This window comes from Macaca fascicularis, chromosome 13 (genome assembly GCF_037993035.2).
Source record: "Macaca fascicularis isolate 582-1 chromosome 13, T2T-MFA8v1.1".
NCBI classification, from domain to species: Eukaryota; Metazoa; Chordata; class Mammalia; order Primates; family Cercopithecidae; genus Macaca; species Macaca fascicularis.
This window is the reverse complement of record NC_088387.1, coordinates 113,091,721-113,110,047: the sequence shown is the minus strand read 5'-3', so window position 1 is coordinate 113,110,047 and position 18,327 is coordinate 113,091,721. Positions and strand designations below refer to the sequence as shown.

At 41.3% G+C, this 18,327-nt stretch overlaps 1 protein-coding gene across 11 annotated transcripts in view; it reads right to left on the bottom strand.

Moving 5' to 3' along the window:
• The window catches only part of MBOAT2 (membrane bound glycerophospholipid O-acyltransferase 2), a 153,221-nt gene extending 134,984 nt beyond the window's left edge, over nucleotides 1-18,237 (bottom strand). For all 11 annotated transcript variants that reach the window (XR_012422700.1, XR_012422697.1, XR_012422698.1 and 8 more), the window contains exon 1: nucleotides 18,051-18,237. Coding sequence is in view for 1 of the 11 variants with exons in the window: in XM_005576601.5 (XP_005576658.2) it covers nucleotides 18,051-18,125 (75 nt within the window). In the remaining 10 variants the exon portion in view is untranslated. The remainder of the gene's footprint in view (nucleotides 1-18,050) is intronic.
• Nucleotides 18,238-18,327: the final 90 nt, after the last annotated feature.

Sequence of the window (18,327 nt, the reverse complement as noted above, 5' to 3'; positions counted from 1 at the left end):
CCACAAGCTCTTTATTCTATCAAACTAAATTTTTATTCTGAAAATACATGGAATTCTTTAAAGACAAAATGTGTGACCCCCAAATAGAATATTGAGACCTGATCTATACCTGAACTCCAGATTCACATCTTCAATGGTCTACATGTTTATACCTCAAAGTCTAACAAGCATCTGAAACTTAATACAGCCCAAAGGAAAACCTTTCACATCCACCCCTTCCCATGTTCCAAAAGCCACTTCTCTTCCAGTCCTCCCCACCCTCTCCCCTAGCTCCCCACAATTATCTGTCTGAGCTGCTTAGGACAAAAACTTAGGAAGCGTCATCCTTGAGTCTTCTCTTTTTCTCATAACCACATTCAATCCACCAGTAAGTCATATCAGTTCTACCTTCAAGTATATCCCAAATGAGGCCACTCTTTACCACACCCACCATAACCACCATCACCAAGCCTAGACTACTGTGATCACAAGCCAACTCCCCTCCCTGATTCAACTCTTGCCCTCCACACAGTAATGAGAGCTTCTTCAGACGTAAACCAGAGTAGCTAATTCCTCTATTCAAAGCATCCACAGTTTATCCCTATGCATAGGCTGCTCAGAATGGCTTCTTCCAAAGAGTGCAATATGGAAAGTGGGAGTAAAAAGAGAAACTTTACAGTGGAGAAATCTGACAGACACTGCCTCAGCCAGGTGATCAAATTAACATCAAGAGTGATCAGTCACACTGAAAGTACATAGCCTGGAATGATGTGATGAAAACAACACTTCATCTTTGTGGTCTTCCTCTCAAACACCAATAAGCACAGACTCATGAGAAAAACATTCGATAAATCCCACTGGAGAGATTCTACAAAATCCATGACCAGTAATCCTCAAAGCTGACAAGGTCACCAAAAAAAAGTAAAGTCTGAGAAACTGCCACAGTCTGGAGGAAGCTACGGAGACACAATGACTAAATGTAATATGGGCCAGGCATGGTGGCTCACATATGTAATCCCAGCACTTTGGGAGGCTGAGGCAGGTCTTGCGAGACCAGCCTGGGCGACAAAGTGAAATCCCCTCTCTACAAAAAATACATTATTCGTGCCTCGTGACGCACGTAGTCTGCAGTCCCAGCTACTCAGGAGGCTGAGGTGGGAGGATCACTTAAGCCCAAGAGGTCAAGGTTGTGGTGAGCCATGATCACATGACTGTAATCTAGGCTGGGGGCGACAGGGTGAGATTCTGTCTTAAAAAAAAAAAAAAGAAAGAAAAAGGTAATACAGTAACCTGCATAAGATCCAGGAACACAAAAGGACTCTATAGACTGAATGTCTGTTTCCCCCCCAAATTCATATGTTCAAGTCCTCACTCCCAATGTGATGCATTTGGAGATGGGGGCCTTTGGAAGTTAATTTGGATTAGATGAGGTTGTGAGGATAGGTAGGACCCTGGCCTGACTGGATTAGTGCCGTTATAAAAAGAGACACAGAGGGCTTGCTCTCTCTTTCACCAAGAACACATCTAGAAAAGACCAGGAGGGGTGGCCATCTGCAAGGCAGGAAGAGAGCCCTCACCAGAACCCAACCGTGCTGGCACCTGGATCTCAGACTTCCAGCCTCTGGATCTGTGAGAAAATAAATTTCTGTTGTTTAATCCACGCAGTCTATGGTTTTTGTTATGAAAGCTAACTAATACAGACCTTAACGTTAAGTAAAAACTAAAGAAATCTATCAAATAACGTATAGAGTTTAGTCAACAATAATGTATCAATATTGTTTCACCAGCTGTGACAAATGACCATCCTAATGAAACATGTTAACGAGAGGAAAAACTGGACATGGGGTATGTGGAAACTCTCTGTACTATCTTCACAACTTTCTGCAAATTTAAAACTATTCTAAAATTAAAAGTATATTTTCAAAAATCTCATGGCTTCCTATCATATTTATATTATGACCAAAGTCCTCCCAGTCTTTTCCACTCATCATCGAACACTTACACCTTGCTCACTCTGGCCTACCATGTTCACCTTTACTAGGGTTACACAGGATATGAGTTACACAAGTGTACATATTTGTCAAAATTGGTCAAACTGCACAATTAACGTCTATGCATTTCACCATATTTAAGTTAGATTCAATTAAAATTTTTAAAATATATATGATTGACAAATGAAAACGGTGATGACCTAAAAAGTACCCTTGAATTTGGCAGCTGAAAACACTCACATTTCTTTTGCTCTAGAATCTGGAATTTGGGCAAGGTTCAGCATGGATACCTCATTGTTTCTCTATTTGGCATAAGAGACTGGAATTATCTAAAGGCTTGCTCACTCACATGTCAGACAGTGGATGCTGGCTGTCATCTGGACTTCAGCTGGGCCTGTAGGTTCAAACACCTACACAAGGCATCTTTATATAACCTGGGATTCCTCACAACGTGGTGGCCGGGTTACAAAAATTTTATGTTCAGTATAAGCCCAATTTTGTTTCAACATACACACATACTCTAATATAAATATATTAACAAAAGTTGTCTCTGGACTAAAGGGTAATGGGTGATTTTTAAATTTTCTATTCATACTTTTTTTATTTTATAAGTTTCATATGATAAAGATGTATTACTTTCTAAATCAGATGAGAAACATACAAACCAAATTCAGTTCCCTACTAGGGTATGTAACACATTACTGAAAACACAAATGAAATTAGAAAAGCAAAAATGTTAAATATATTTGCATGTTATAAGAGAAGAATTAGCTCTCAAACAGCAAAAACATTATGAGGTACCTCATTTCATCTCCCTTTTTAAGGTACAGATGAACTGAACTTTGGCTTTATCCGTGGTTACGCCCAAATCCCTGCTATTTTGCTTTGGTTTGGGTTTTGGCCTAATGTCTGCTTGCTGGTCATTTGTAGCATCCTTAAATTGGTGGAGGTCAGTGACCATCTGACAGCCTAAACTACCATCATTTCTGATCAGCAAAGTAACATCAAAAATACAAACAATGCATGTCATTCATATTTACTGTTACTATATGAACATCAACTTTCAAATACGTATAAACACTCTACAGTTACCTTGGAGTGTAAAGAATAAATGACTTTATATGATTTATATATTACTATTGTATCAGTTTAAATATTTATTACAAAAATAAAATACTATAACTGAGACTAGGGAAACAAGTTAATGTGAGTATTGAGAAAGCTTCATTATATGACAACTTTTAGAACATTAGATCCTTTGAGCCAAATTTTTAAACAAGTCATTAAGAGATTCGATTATTTCACAATATGTTATTTGCAAGCTTGTTTAGTGTGCCAACATTAAACAAAACAACCCTTAGGAGCTGTATTTGATTTTGAGTTATTTAGTTCCATTCAAGTAACGAAAAACAGCCTTTTTCATGAAAAAGTTCTATCTGTGAATTCTACACATCCTGTGAGAATGAATTAAAAGGAGAACATTTAGCTCTGACATCTCAATATGGCAAGGAGAAAAAAATCCTAAACTCATACATAATAATATCCATAATGAATCATACACAATAAAATACATAAAGTATATGAAGAAAAAAGGAAAGTGTTAAAGAAAACTGGAGTATCTAAAACATGTATTGTTCTCACTAATCAAACCTGAAATTAAGTCTTAAAATGTTTTAATAAGATAGTTCCTATTGTTTTGAATCTACGGAGGGAAACAAATGTTTGCAGAAATGATTAGATGACATTGTTGATCATTTTCAGGAGTTGAAGACAAAGAAATCTTTGAGATTTGAGTGGATGATATTCAGCTTTAACTCAACGTTGATTTTAACACTATCATTAAGACATTTGACCAAAAATGTGTTTGATGAGCCCCTATCTCAGTGCAATCTTAGGTAACACATTTCCAGCACGCCACCTGCGTCCTTCAGTTATGCTCCTTTCTCACTCCTGACACACTATCAGCCAGCTAACGTCAAATAAGTCTACTGTGTCTAAAGAAATGGTATTCTGGGCATGCCTCCTGGGTTCTATCATTGACTCAACAGGATAATTTATGAGAACATGCTTATTATAAATTAGTCATTTTTATTTTCAGTACATTTTAGTAAATAATGGAGGCAAAAAAAACAACAACAAAAACATATCTTCAAATAAGTACACCAACACTGCAAAACTCTAGAGAGGACAAAACTTAGAAAGAGAACTTTCAAGATATGGGGCTGTATCATCCCAGGAGAGCTAGAAATGTTCAATCATGAGCCCATGGATTTCACAGAAGACTGAGGGTTACTGAGGCCTAATGTACAAATACGCAGTTGTTCATAAGCCAGTCAGTCATGTGAAAAAAGAATAGGAAGCGTCCAATTCTCTGAAAGGTAACCACAAAGAAATGGGTTTATTCAGACCACTTCTGGGTTACTCCAGAAAGTTTGCAAGCACATAAACGACAAACTCTCTAGCAACTACAACTATCCAGAAATGAAACTGGCTGCCCTAATGAAGGCAGCAAGCTCTGCACCAGCAGAAGTGTTCAAGTACAATCCAGATGACCATCACCTGATAAAATTTTATTTCACACAAGCAGTTTGCACAAAAGGTACAATGGCAGCCATGGCTACCATTTAGAGAGTACTCATTACACACTACGCTCCTGTGCACCCAGATAAACTCACACAGCTTGTAAGGGATGCTATGTTGCAGAACCAAAACTGGAACAGAGGTTAACTCCTGAATCCATGATCTTAGTCACTATAATCTAAATATATGAAACACGTTTGTTTTTTCATTTGCTATATCATCCAACCCTGCCAACTCGACCCTCTGCTCTCTGAAATTTGAGGCTTAGAAAAAAGCCTGGCAATCAATAAATACTCAATTAAATACTCAACGAGCTAAGCTGCCCCTTCCTTACACTGCAGTTTCCTTAACTAGAAGTTGCACCTTTGCTACAGGATTCCAAGAAAATGTATACTTTCTCCTTCATTTCACAAGGGCTAAACTCCAGTGTCACACCAAATCTGGAGATAGAGACAAAATAGGGAAAGTAGTTTAATATTTTTATATTATTTTCTAGTGGTTCCTGCTTTCAATAAAATACAAAAAGGAAAGCAATCCAAGTCCAGCCTCTGGCACTATTTCAATCTTTTCTGTCTTTGCTGACATAGTACCAACATCCTTTCATCTTTAATATACTCTTTTAATATTAATTTTTAAGAATTTTTTAATCTACTGAAGCATTTCCTACCCAATGCAATATTCATTCAAAAATTATTTAACAGATCACTTTATAATCCTATAAAGTAAAACTCTGAGTCCATGCCAAAAACCTTCTTGGAATATTTCTCCATTAATTTATATTTCTTATACCTTAAAAAGAAACTTGAGTGCTTAGAAATGAATTCCCTCAATTCATATAAAAATTGCAATAATACTTAGAATTAATTTTGATTAGTGTATCAGAATTTCCATTCAAGTCTAATAGACAGCTGAGGCTCAATATTTGATGCCAAGTTTACCAAAATTTTCCTTTACTATGTGGCTTTAAAAGTATTTTCCAAGAACAAAAGGTGGACATAACTAGTCTCATTGTACAGGAAATATACAAGGGCTATAATTACAGCACCCAACATTATAAGCTTATACTAAGAACCCCTTAACTATCTCCAAAGATACTAAGTACTAGTTCAACAAACCTCTGCCTTGTCCTCTACCTTCATCTTCTTGGCTCTACTTGCAAACCAAAAATCTCCGTCACTGCTATTCTTGGGATATAGCTAATAAGAACAGCTGTGTCAGTCCTAGTATTAGAAAAGGCATGCTGACACTCACAGTGAAGCACACTGCAGATTAAACCTAAACTCCAAAGCTGGTAACTCCAGAGTTACCACAAAATAAAACATTTTGGCCAAAAATCAATACACATTCTAGAAAAACAAAAAACTGACAGGGACTTATCAAGACTTTTCCAAGTATTACTTTATTCCCCTCCAGCTAGACATTTATTTTAATGTCACATACCATAAAATAGCCTTGACAATGTAAACCAATTAATAATAGTAATATTGGATCTGCAAAAAGAATAAAATGCTAGTAGTGTGAAATTCCAACCTTCCACTGTAACGGGGTATTAACTTTCAAGATTATTTCCAAGACGTGATCTTCTCCAAATGAAAAGAACTAGTCAGATAAAATTTGAAACTCTTTCAGTCAATTTAAGGATGAAATTACTGAATGGTGAAATATAAGAACTGTATCTTCAACTACTGTTTGACATGGTTTCTAAGCATTCTGTAGTCCTCAGTGCCCTGCTCTGGTTATAATCCCATTTGTGAATGTTCCTTTTAAGTTGCAGAACACAAGTGTACTTCAGATGGACTGAACACCATAAACTGTAACAGAAACTGTTACCTAACTCCTGGTGGCCAATCAACTAAATCTAGCCTTAGATGTGTTATCAGGGCTCAAAAAGGAGAAAACTTAAAATTTTACCCAAAATTTTAAAAATCCTATTTTCACAAGAAATCGAAATTTCCATCTTCCCTTGACAAATCAGCTTTGGTCGCATCAAGCCAACATTCCTTTACGGTCACCATTAGCAAAAGTGAGTAGGGGCTTTTCCTTTAGACTGGACATGGGCTTTCGGACGGTCATGCTGTCCACACCTCAGAAAACCCATGCATCTGCCTTTCCATTTATGTTCCTTCCCTGGTACCCTCCAGACATGTGAACTTGGAATTTATGTTGGGATTAGCTATTTCACCTAACCTCACGATCCGGTCAGCTAAGCAATACCATACAATAAACAAAAACTCCCAGGGCTTGTTGATAAAATGTACCTCTGGTCTCAAGTCACTTTCTGTCTACAATTAATTTCTAGACCTTTATTGCAGGTCTTTACATCTATCTTGAAATTTAATATTGTTAAATTAGATATATCCAATTTTACTATTTATTGAGCACCCAGTAGATAAATAGTTTTGTAACTACTTGTTATGTAACAGGCAGCACCTCTCTCCATTCGTTCTTTTTGTTTGTTTTAATATAGAGATGAAGGGTCTTGCTACATTGCTTGGGCTGGTCTCAAACTCCTGGACTCAAGGGATCCTCCTGCTTTGGCCTCCCAAAGTGCTAGGATTACAGGCATGAGTCACCGTGCCCAGCCTCTACATTGAGTTTTAACAAGGAAAGCATCACTTAGATGTTTTTCATGTATATATTGTAGTTTCAGCTATAATTTAGTTTCAAAAAGAAGATTAAAGGAACCAGAATGTTTTGTCTGTATAAGCAGGGAGCTACCTATTTTATTTTAACATATACTATACATGTAACTGAACAACTTAAATATATCTAAAATTATATATTATGTATCACTCTGACCTTCCACTAACACACCTAAATCTGGCACAGAAAATCTCCAAAACCTAAAAAAGTTTATAAGAGATAATGTATTAAAATGGGATGTTACATCTTTGTCCAATGCCTAGACAGAAGCAAGGCATGCTGGTCAGAGCCTGGGACTTCCCAGAAGAATGTGGTCCACAGGGTTGGCAGCTGGCTGGTCGCCTGGCTCAGCAGAGCTTTCCCCACTCCACAGGGACACGAGTTTACCTGTTCCTTTGAGCTGCTCTGGGAGGATATGTCGATGACTCATCCGCTGCTGCCCAAAAGCCAGGCTTCCCTGGACTGGATGGATGGTTGGAGGACATGGAGGGTGGGTGAGATATCCCAAAGGAGTCTTTCTAGAGGGCCCTACTAAAGGGACACTAAAAGTGGCAGTCCTTTGTTCTCCATCGATAAAGACAATTGTGCAACTGCAGGCTTCTTTTATCCGAATCTCTTGATTAAAATGCTCATAAAGCTGCTTTTTCCAACCACACCTGACATTGTAATCATCCAGCTGAAAATACTGGTACCTCTCAGAGTTATATTCAATTGTTTTTGAATAATCCAGCCAAAATCCCCCAAAATTCTTCAATGCTTTGCATGTCCCCAGCCTCCTTTTAAGTAACCCATTTGAAAAAGGTTTCTATCCCTCACTTCTTACCTAAGAGAGACCTGCTGCTCAGTCCTTCAGTGAGCTTAACCACCAAAGGCATCAGAATGCTCAAGACTCCACAGCGGTAAGAGGCACAGTCCAGCTGCAAGAGAAAGCAGCTGCAGAATGACCAGAAGTTGATTTGGGGAGCTCAGTCTGTGTAGAAGCTTGTCGGCCAGTGAAGTGGGTGTCCACAGATTCCCCAGCCCCTAACCTGCCTTCTACCTAGCCCAGGAGGCGTGAGTGCCAGTGAAAGACAGGAAAAGTGCACAGTTACCAGGAAAAGTCCCCTGGGAACACCTAGCACGACCCCACCAGACCGCACCTCTCAGAACCTGGCCTTCCTAACTTCCTCGACAGGACCTGGCCCTCTCTACCAGGCTAGGTGCTCCAAGGAGCTGTGGTGTTATAAGTCTGAAAATCACTGCATTCAACTGCAGTACTTCCGCTGTACCCTGTGTCTTGTTCACCACCTGGCATATATAAGACATTCCACTTCCTGTAAAATGGATGACAGAGAACACTCTGCTAGGCTCTGAAAAATGTGAAGACTTAAACAGCATGGTGACCTCCTCAGCCCCCGGAAAAGCACTTAAAGTCAGTAACACCCAAAGCACCAGGTTCCGACTCTGTGTGCATCATCTCCTCAGTGCTAACCACAACTCCGTGGGGAGGGACCCACTGTGTGCCCTATTTGATAGATGAGGAAACTGAAGCGAATAAAAGATCAGCACCTTGCCAAGAGCACCCAGCTAATAAGTGACACTCAGAAGCTGAGCCAGTCTATGTTTCATCACACCAGCCCTGCAGACTCCAAACATGCTCCATGCCAAGAATGGTCCTAGGCAGACGGGACACAAAGATGAGTAAGTGGAGGTCCTTATTCTTACGAAATTTAGTTTGGGAGGGAGACTTGTAAAGCAAGCAAAAAAAATTCAATGCTCCAGGTGTTATCAGAGTAGAATACAGTGAAAGTGGGGCATGAGGGGACTGTTCAGAGGACCCTAATCAACAGGGCGGCCCAGTCACCTGGAAACATCAGGCACTCTCTCACAGCACTGCCTCCTGGAGTTGGAGGGCTACTCACACATGACAAGGAGCCAGTGGAGAGGGGTGAGGACCCCGCATGGGATCTTGCCATTAACTCTTTCCTAAGAAAGAGAGAAAGACTGGATGACACTGGGCTTCTGCTGTACAGAAATGGGACACGCTGGTTAGTCCAGAGCACAGGCGAGAGGCGGATCAGGACTACCAGGGGCCTCTCTTCTCTCAGTCCTTCTCCAGAACACTGGCCTCATGACATAAATGCTGCGTGGGATGTGAGACAGCTGTCTGAAGGGGTCCCAAGTCATGGGTCCACCCGGGACGCCTGCAGCCTGAGGCTGAAGTATTACAAATACTTATGGCATGTAGGTGTAGTATGCATGAACATATGATGCACACAAGATACCGAAAAAGGGAGGAAAGGATGAGCAAATCTCAAAACGCTTCATTAAGGAGGCACAGGCTTTAGCTGACTATTGAAAACCATGGATCTGCCAAGCCAGAAAGTGTAGCAGGGATTTCAAGAGGAAACAGCTTAATCAAAGGCAAGGAGTTAAAAGAAAATGTATCGAGGAGCATTTTAAGTAATTGAGTATGCAAGTACTTGAAGCAGCAGAAAGCCAGGATTTAAATTCCAGCTCGCCACTTCTGCATGCATTGCTCTAAGCAATTTACTTGGCATGTGTGGAAAGAGTGTGAGAGTTTGCCAGGGGTCGGGGGTTGAATAAGCCATCCTTCAGAAGGTCTAAGCCTACCCCATCAGACAGAGGCTCTCAAAGGTAAGCTCACGGTAAGAAAAGAACTGCCACATAGTCCAGCAATTTCATTACTGGCTGCAGTGAGCTGAGATTGAGCCACTGCACTCCAGCCTATCTCAATTAATCAATCAATAAAATTTTTAAAGGAGGGAAAAAAGAACCACATGGAGCAGGCTCTCTCATAGAGCAGGCCAAAAGGGACACTTGGCCCAGGCCTCCCCTTCGGGGAGGACCCCAAATGTAGACTTTCAACATTTCTGCACATGAGATTATACGTACAGTCACCAGAGACACAGTGACAGGATTGAAGGGAGATGTGTACATCATCCAACTCCAGTCTTGTCTTGTTTCAGGGCCAAACTGCCTACAGTAGAGTCCACTATGAATTTTATTTTTCCCTTGTGACTATATTGTCAATAGCATAATTATACTGCCTTATATTTTGGTGAGTACATGTTAATGTGTTAAATATAAACATTTTTTAAAAATACATTCCATTTTAATAAACTTTTAATAACACGAAAAGCCTAAAAACTTTGGTCCAAGTCTCTTATCTGTGATGGTGGCGGGAGGTGGGGGGGAAGGAACCCTGTCAAAAAGGCAGACTCCCTGGCCCTCACTGGGTGTAGCCTGAGTACAGCCTGGGAATGTACACTTTTAGTAACAATCCCCAGTGATTTTTGACACAAGTGGTCTCAGAGCCACACTTTAAAAAAGCACCACAATGGCTCAGCAACATGGAAGCTGTGAAGAGTTTAAGCAAGGAAGTAACTGATGAGTGCTGCGTGTCTCAACATTTGCCACTGGATTCAGCTCCGAGTATCAGAGACAGAAGCCTGATTATAACGGTTTTAAGAGTGAACTGGAATTAGGAAATCAACTATTCTTTCAAAATGTATGACTAAGAAGAAAGAGACAAAATAAGAATGCGCATAAAGCAGTCTGACAACAGGTTTTTTACTTGTATTCATCGGGTAGAGAAATAAGTAATACTGAAGTAACCCTAACGTTCTGGATTGTATTTAAATGCCCCTTCAGATCCACTCTCCTCTCTATTCTGTGCCCCCAAAGCACCAACTTGTCCTCTGAAGTAGACTCCAGCAGGAGACGAGAGGATGGGAGAAGCGAAAGGCAGGGGCATGCTCTCCCGGCCGCAGCCCTCACTCAGCTTCGCTGGAGGCTGACTGAGTCCTTCAACTGGAGGCCATCGCTCTTCCTCCCCTGCTGCGAAGAAGCCCCTGCTCCACAGCCACTATCTTGGGGTCCTGCTCCTTCCTTCCCCCTTGACCCTCCACGTCTAGTACAGCTGGCTTGGGAACTTCGCTATTCCTTGCTATTTCCCAAGACCTGCCCACATCTTTGTAAATAGCTCTTTAAGTTACCTGGTTGCCTTAGTTACCTACTTCAATCTGTCTCTCTTACCAGAACCCTGAATGACACGTACAACATTAAGCAGAATGCAAATGCCAGAACAACGCCAAATCCAAAATACTCTCGTGGCTCAAATGAGGAAGCGGTCACATCAGATGGTATTCAGAAAAAGATTCGTATGGAGGGTGCAGTGGATACAGGAAGGATGGTTAGGATTGGGAAGCCATGGTAGAAGGGGCACGTCACCAGTGCCTGTTCCTATCTCCTGAATCCTGAGCCTACCTTTCCACCCATCAGCTGCCCCACTTGCCACACACCACATACTGACAAAAGCCTGCTTCAATCACTCATAGCACACATAAAAATCATTAAAAGACCACTCTGCTGAGGGTAATATTTATGGCTGGTTTTATTTTAAAGGAATCTTACCAAGTGCTATCATTGTAGAGTCCCACCTGTTAAACCAACTGGAGCCAAAAGCTGAGTGTGAGTTGTTTTATTTCCCTAGAAAGTTGGCCCTGATGGACCCAATAAACAGAGATGAGGGCTATTTGCACCTACAGAGGCAGTAACAACATAGGAAGCATTTTTAAAGCAGGGAGACAAAGAGCTCTTGAGCAGTGAGGAAGCAGAAAAACCACTTTTGACTCCAAATTCAAAACTAGATTTTAATCCTAGTTTAATCACTGTGTGGGCATATGACCCAACCCAAGCCTTGTATTTCCCTTCCTAAAAAGGAAGTCCTAAAGATTAAAAATGAAATACATATGAACAGATGTTAACTTCTCAAAATAAAAACAAATTCCAGAAATTTGATAATTTGTAAAGAGGAAGAAACTGTGCATCGAATATCTACTAGAGGCCTGCCATTTTACAAAGATTACGGTTTCAATCTTCACGATAACCTACAAGTAGGTACTACTACTTATTATTATCCTTATTCTACAGATAAGGAAATCAGGGCTTAAAGAAAAACATAGTGTTTTACCAAAGAGCACAAGGTTGGCAGAGTCTGGCTGCCAACCTAATCATGCCATTTCCACTACACCACTGCCCTACTACTTCCTCTTAATGAAGGACAATGAAATACAGGGAAACCTGTATTAGCTGCAGTTGTTATCAGGGCTTGTGGTATTTTGCTTAGCTGCTCTGAATTAAACAGAGGGGCAGTTTCAACTCTCTTTACTATTGAAACCATCTTCAAAATTTAGTAGTTCACTTTCCTCCTCTAAATTTTTATTTATTTTCTCTCCAACTTGGTCCAAAAAGAATTTGGGCAGCTTCATCAGTTAATAAGACAAACAGAGAATCATGGAATTTTAAAACTAAGACCAACACACACAGAGGAGAAAACTCATTCATGTATAGTAACATATCTAAAACTGTTAACTGTGACAGGGGCTAAAATACAGATTCGAGATTCTCAGTCCCATATGCCTTCCTGATGAAAAGGAATCGTCCACAGCAGACTGTCGGGATTTTCATGCTCTCGTGATGAAGACTAATGCTCATTATGAGTGTAAAAGTAGACAGGAGAGAGATATGAGTTAAATATTTATGTTCTAAACCTAGAGCATTCAAATGGCAAGTTGAAAATAAATCTTTGATCTGCTTGTTTTGTTGCCATTCATTCACCTTCTCTTCCTAAAAGTCACACTCTTAAGAAGGCTCAATACTGAGAACTTCACCTGTTTCTTCACCTATGAAATGGAATTCATCATAGTATAGACCTGCAGAAAGATTAAAGAAGTGAATGTTTTAAACTACTCTTTTCCCTAACATCAACTTCACTTCACTGGTTACAGTGCGGCGGGGGGAATATACAGAAAAGATCAGTCAATGAACTGTCCAAAAAGGAAACAAAGATCTCGTAAGCCCACAATGCTTTCTCTCCCTTACACGCATCATTATTTTCCCTGTGTCAACCACAACCCCTAGCCCTTCAGTGTTGACTTCAGGCACCTTCAGTTGCTCTCCACCTTTCCTTCCAAAAATATGATCTAAAATAATGATCTACCAAAAATACTTGCCGTATATTACTAAGACTATAAACTAAAATTGACCTTTTTTATTCAAATAGTAAATACCATACATGCATGCACACACACCCGTGAAGCTAAATACTTCAGGCCTTGAACTTTATCTGACTTCACAAGGTGCTGTGAGGATTTGATTAAATAATATAATCTGTATGAAACAGCTTTGAAAACTGTATTAAGTGTTAGACATTATAATTATTATCTGACTTTGCAGGATTAGTAACATATAACCGTTCCTCCTTCCCCTTCCCCCTCCAAACCTTTCAAAAGATCCTGAGTCTCCATCTTGCCCCTCTCCCTGCCCAGAATTCAGCACATTATCTCTAAAACAATGATCCCTGTCCCTAAACACGTCTGCTCAATGACTTCATACAGGCCAGTTTCATCCCTAACTGGCCTTCTGCCAAGTATGCCATCCTGGATATCACATCACTAGAGAAATTTACTCTAGTTTCATAGCAGTAATTACAGCATCATGAGAAATAAGGACAGAAAATGGTTAAAAAGGCAAGAAAGAGGTGGGAGGGAGGGAGGAAGAGGGAAAAGGCTAGATAGCAACCTCAGTCTGGTAACCGGGAGTTAGGCAAATCAAATGTAATAGAGTATAGGGTATGTTAAGATTGAAAAATAAAAACTTTAAAAAATAGGTTGATCTGGGACATTTAATTATTTTCTTGTTTCATTTTGGTACTCGCTTTCGAGTCTTAAAAATCCAGCACATCAGCAACTATTAATAATAAAGAACACAGATACCTTCAGTGATTCCTGATGTCGTCTAAATAGCACATTTGGGCCTTTTCTTGGCACAGCTCTTTCTCAGTACAATTCCCTCTTCAAAACCCACTCTCCATACATTCCTTTAATCATAACCACCTACCAAACATTACCCTAGAAATAAAGTCATCTGGAAAACAAGGCCTAGAAAGGCAAACATCAGATGCTGGATACTTCCTCTCTTAAAGCATCAGGTAACCTCACTTAATAGATTCTATATTGTTATTAAAATTTAAGGCCTACTGAACAAATACTATGGCTACCTAAATTCCAATACCTCTGGAATTCTCAGTAAAGATGAAACAGCACAGGAGTCTACGGCAAAGTAGTCTTTTGCTTCTTTTCCTTCCCTGGCCTCAGCCTAACCACAAAACACTTCCTCCTTTCTGCTACCTTGCCCTGCAAGGTGCATTCTTACATTCCATGCAGACCCATAATTTCTATCATCTCATAAATTCCACACTTACCTAGTAAAAAGTCAATTGTTTTTCTTACACTAAAATCCTTTTCTTCCTCAGACATCAAACAACTGCTTTTATAATTTCCTAATTTTTCAAAACACTGTTAATTAGCACATACCAAATTAACATACTAACAAGTTATATTTTTACACTCTTCATTTCCTGATTTGTCTTTTTCCTATTGAATCACACTATCCGATTATAACAAATTCATAAGCCTTCTCTCAACTTGGAATAAATTATTTACATTATAAAAATTTTCTATTTTGCTCAATTTAAAAATAATAGATAAATGACTTCAGTCATCCAATTTTACAAAATTGAGATTTAGTTATTCCAACGGCTTCATCAACAAGAAAGTCAACTCTTAAGTGCTTCAAAGAAACAATTTATTATCACTACAAAAAGTTAATCCAGTATTTTAAAGCCTTGCTCAAAGAGAAAACAACTCAAAGTACAGTCACGTGTCACTAAATGATGGTGCTATATTCTGAAAAATCATTAGGCAATTTTGTTGCTGTGTGGATACCATAGTGTACTTACGCAAACCTAGATGGCATAGCCTGCTACACACCTAGACCAGACGGTACAGCTATTGCTCCTGGGCTACAAACCTATACAGCAGCATACTGTACTGAATACCATAGTAAGTAACACAATAGTAGGTATGTATGTATCTAAACATAGAAAAGGTAAAGTAAAAATACAGCATAAAAGATTTAAAATGGTACAGCTGCATGGGGCACTCACCATGAAGGACTAGAAGTCACTCTGGGTGAGTGAGTAGTGTGTGAATGCGAAGGTCCAGGACTTTACCGTACACCACTGTAGACTTCATAAATACTCTACATTTAGGCTACACTGAAGTTATAAAATACATTTTCCTTTCTTCAATAATAAATTAACCTTGGCTTACTGTAACTTTTTTACTTTATTAACTTTTTAATTCTTTTATAATAGCATAAAACACACTGCACAGTTGCACAAAAATATTCTTTTTGTATATTGTTATTCTATCAGCTTTTTTCTAATTTTTTTTAAATTTAAAAAACAATTAAAAGCTAAGACACAAACACACACACTAGCCTAGGCCCACACAGGGTCAGGATCATTAACATCACTGTCTTCCACCTCCACAGCCTGTCCCACTGGAAGGTCTTCAGGGGCAATAACACGCATGGAGCTGCCATGTCCTATAATAACAATGCCTTCTGGAATATTTCCTGAAGGCCCTGCCTCGGGCTGTTCCACAGTTAACTTTTTTTTTTTTTTAATAAATAGGAGTATACTTTAAAACAACAATAAAAAGTATAGTAAATACATAAAGCAGTGATGCACTTAGCATTATCAAATATTATGTACTGTACCTAACTGTGTAGTTTTATACACAATGTGCTAGATTTCTATAGGACTGGCAGCACAGTAGGTTTGTTTACACTGGCATCATCCCAAACACCTAAGTAATGCGTGGTGCTATGACATGACAATGACTACAGCTTTACTAGGCAACAGGAATTGTTCGGCTCCATCATAATCTTATAGGACCACCATCAGACATACGGTCTGATGACCAAAATGTCACTATGCAGTGCACGACTGTGCTACACAAAGTCAGGGTTACACATGGCTGTACAAATTTAGAGTAGTCCCACGATACCAACTTAAGACCTTTAGCTAATAAAGAAGGATGTCAAAAATTTTAAGTCCTGTCACTTTCCCTTGATTCTCCTGCTTATTTCAGTACTGAAAAGAACTTTCTCTGGATGCTTAAATGAGTTCATTAATATAAAATCACTCTAAAAAGTTATAAGCATTATATAAATGAATAGGTATTATTAGCATATTTAAGAAAATATTTCAGCATAGCAGGGACAGGCAGGGCTACAGCAGACATGGAGTGAAAGGGAAAGAAAGGGGGGAGAGAAAAAGAGAACGTGAATATGTGCCCATCTCTCTGAAAGAAATGTAAGTGTATAAACCTATCTCCCTTGGTCCTCATCAGCAAGGAACTTTTCAACAGACACCCACCCTGCATTTGCTGATACACTGGAAGCAGCCTATTTCAGGCAGGAGTGTGATACGCTAAAAGGTCATACACTGCACACCAGTGCGGAAACGTCAGCAAGAATCCTCCGCAGGGCCGAGAGGATGAAAAACCCTAAATTCTGGTCAATTTACTAATAAAGAGAGAAGAATATTTTCTTCAAATACACGATCAATTTCACTACCATACTTCATTAGCAAGACACACATTAGAACTGTTGTTCAAGACAGGTGGGGGATAGGTACTTTACTATTAATCAGAAGTTATGGCTGCGATGTGGAATTTCAACAGAAGCCACAATTGTTTAACACTCCTTCGACATACTTAAGGCGACTTTATTTAAAACAGTAAAGCACAAAGCAGCTAGTATCCTAATGTCAGGTTTCCAGCTTGCTGCTATGGAAAGCCGTCTGGACAAGAAGGAGTCCCATATCGAAATGAAATCCCTGAAGACTAAATGACAGCAGCACCTTCAAGTTCAAGACAGTGAACCTGTATCCCGTGTGAAGTGCAAACACTTCCAGGTTAAGTACACTTGAAATAATTGTAAGCAAAATTTCCAAAGTTAACTACCTTTAGACTGGGGCTAGAGCAATCACCTAACTATACCCCCGCCCGCCCCCCAGCCCCATTAACAACTTCCCTAAATCTCACTCTCACAACAAAATACTTCCAAACTTTCTTTTCTCAGTGAAAATGGCGCTGCTTTTCCCATCACAATGCTGTTTATTTCTCAGTAATCCTTAGGCCCTTTAAACCATCAAACTCGATTGGCCTCATTTAAATGCCACCCTTCCCTAGACACTGTCAAGAGCTTTTTTGAGGGTTGAGTAAGTAGGTAAGGTGGTTGTATCAATCTACAGGGTTGCCACTTTCTCAGCTAGAATCCTGGGATTAACTCCCTCTGACTTTTCTTCATAACCTGTCTGCCTTCCCCCAAACTGTTGCCTCTGTCTCTCTTAAGCCACAATCCAACGCAAACTGTCCCCAAAGTGCAGTAGCGCTTAAGCCTCTCCGGGCCCCTCGCACCCATCGACGCCGTCTATAAGGCACCCAGCACACCCAGACCCATGCATCAGCCTCTCCAGGGGTCGCTCAGAGGCGCGCGCGGGGCAGGCAGCACCACGCCGGGCTCACCAAAGCCCAGCCTTCCGCACCCTTTCTACACCCCGGTCCATGCACACCGGGGGCTGCTCCGGGACCCGACCACCGAATCCGAGCGCCGCTGCCGCGGAGGGCAGGGACGGCATGCACACCCGCATGCCCATACGACCACCTTCCCCGGGGGCTGTCTCTGGCAACAATGCCCAGCCCACCCCCGCCAGGCCCGGGGCTGGAGGGCTGGGGGGCCGGGGGCGCACTGACGAGGGAGGGGGCTCTGGGACAATAACCGGCTTGTTGCCCCCTCCCTTCCAGGGAGCGGCGGGCAGGGGGGCAACGGGCGCCCGGCCCCAGCCCCCACCCTCCTCCCGGGCCCCCGGTCGGGTGGCACCACGGCAGGGAGGAGGGGCGGCGAGGGCGCGACGCCCGGCGCCAGGGCGCCTCGGGGTACCTGGTCGATGGGCAGCTGCACGGCGTTGCTCAGGGGCTGCAGCAGGGTGGAGCCCGTGGTGCTGGTGGTGGCCATGGCCGGGCCTCGGCGCTCCGGCCGCCCGCGCCGCTCGCCCGCTCGCGCTGTGCCGGGCGACGACGAGGATGGGGATGCAGCGGCGCGCCCGCCCCTGGGCCGCCCGCGGTCTGAGCGCTGAGCGGGGAGGGCCCGGGAGGGGCCGGGGGCGGCGCCCGGCTCGCACCTCCCCCTCCGCCGCCACCGCCTCCCGCGCCTGTCG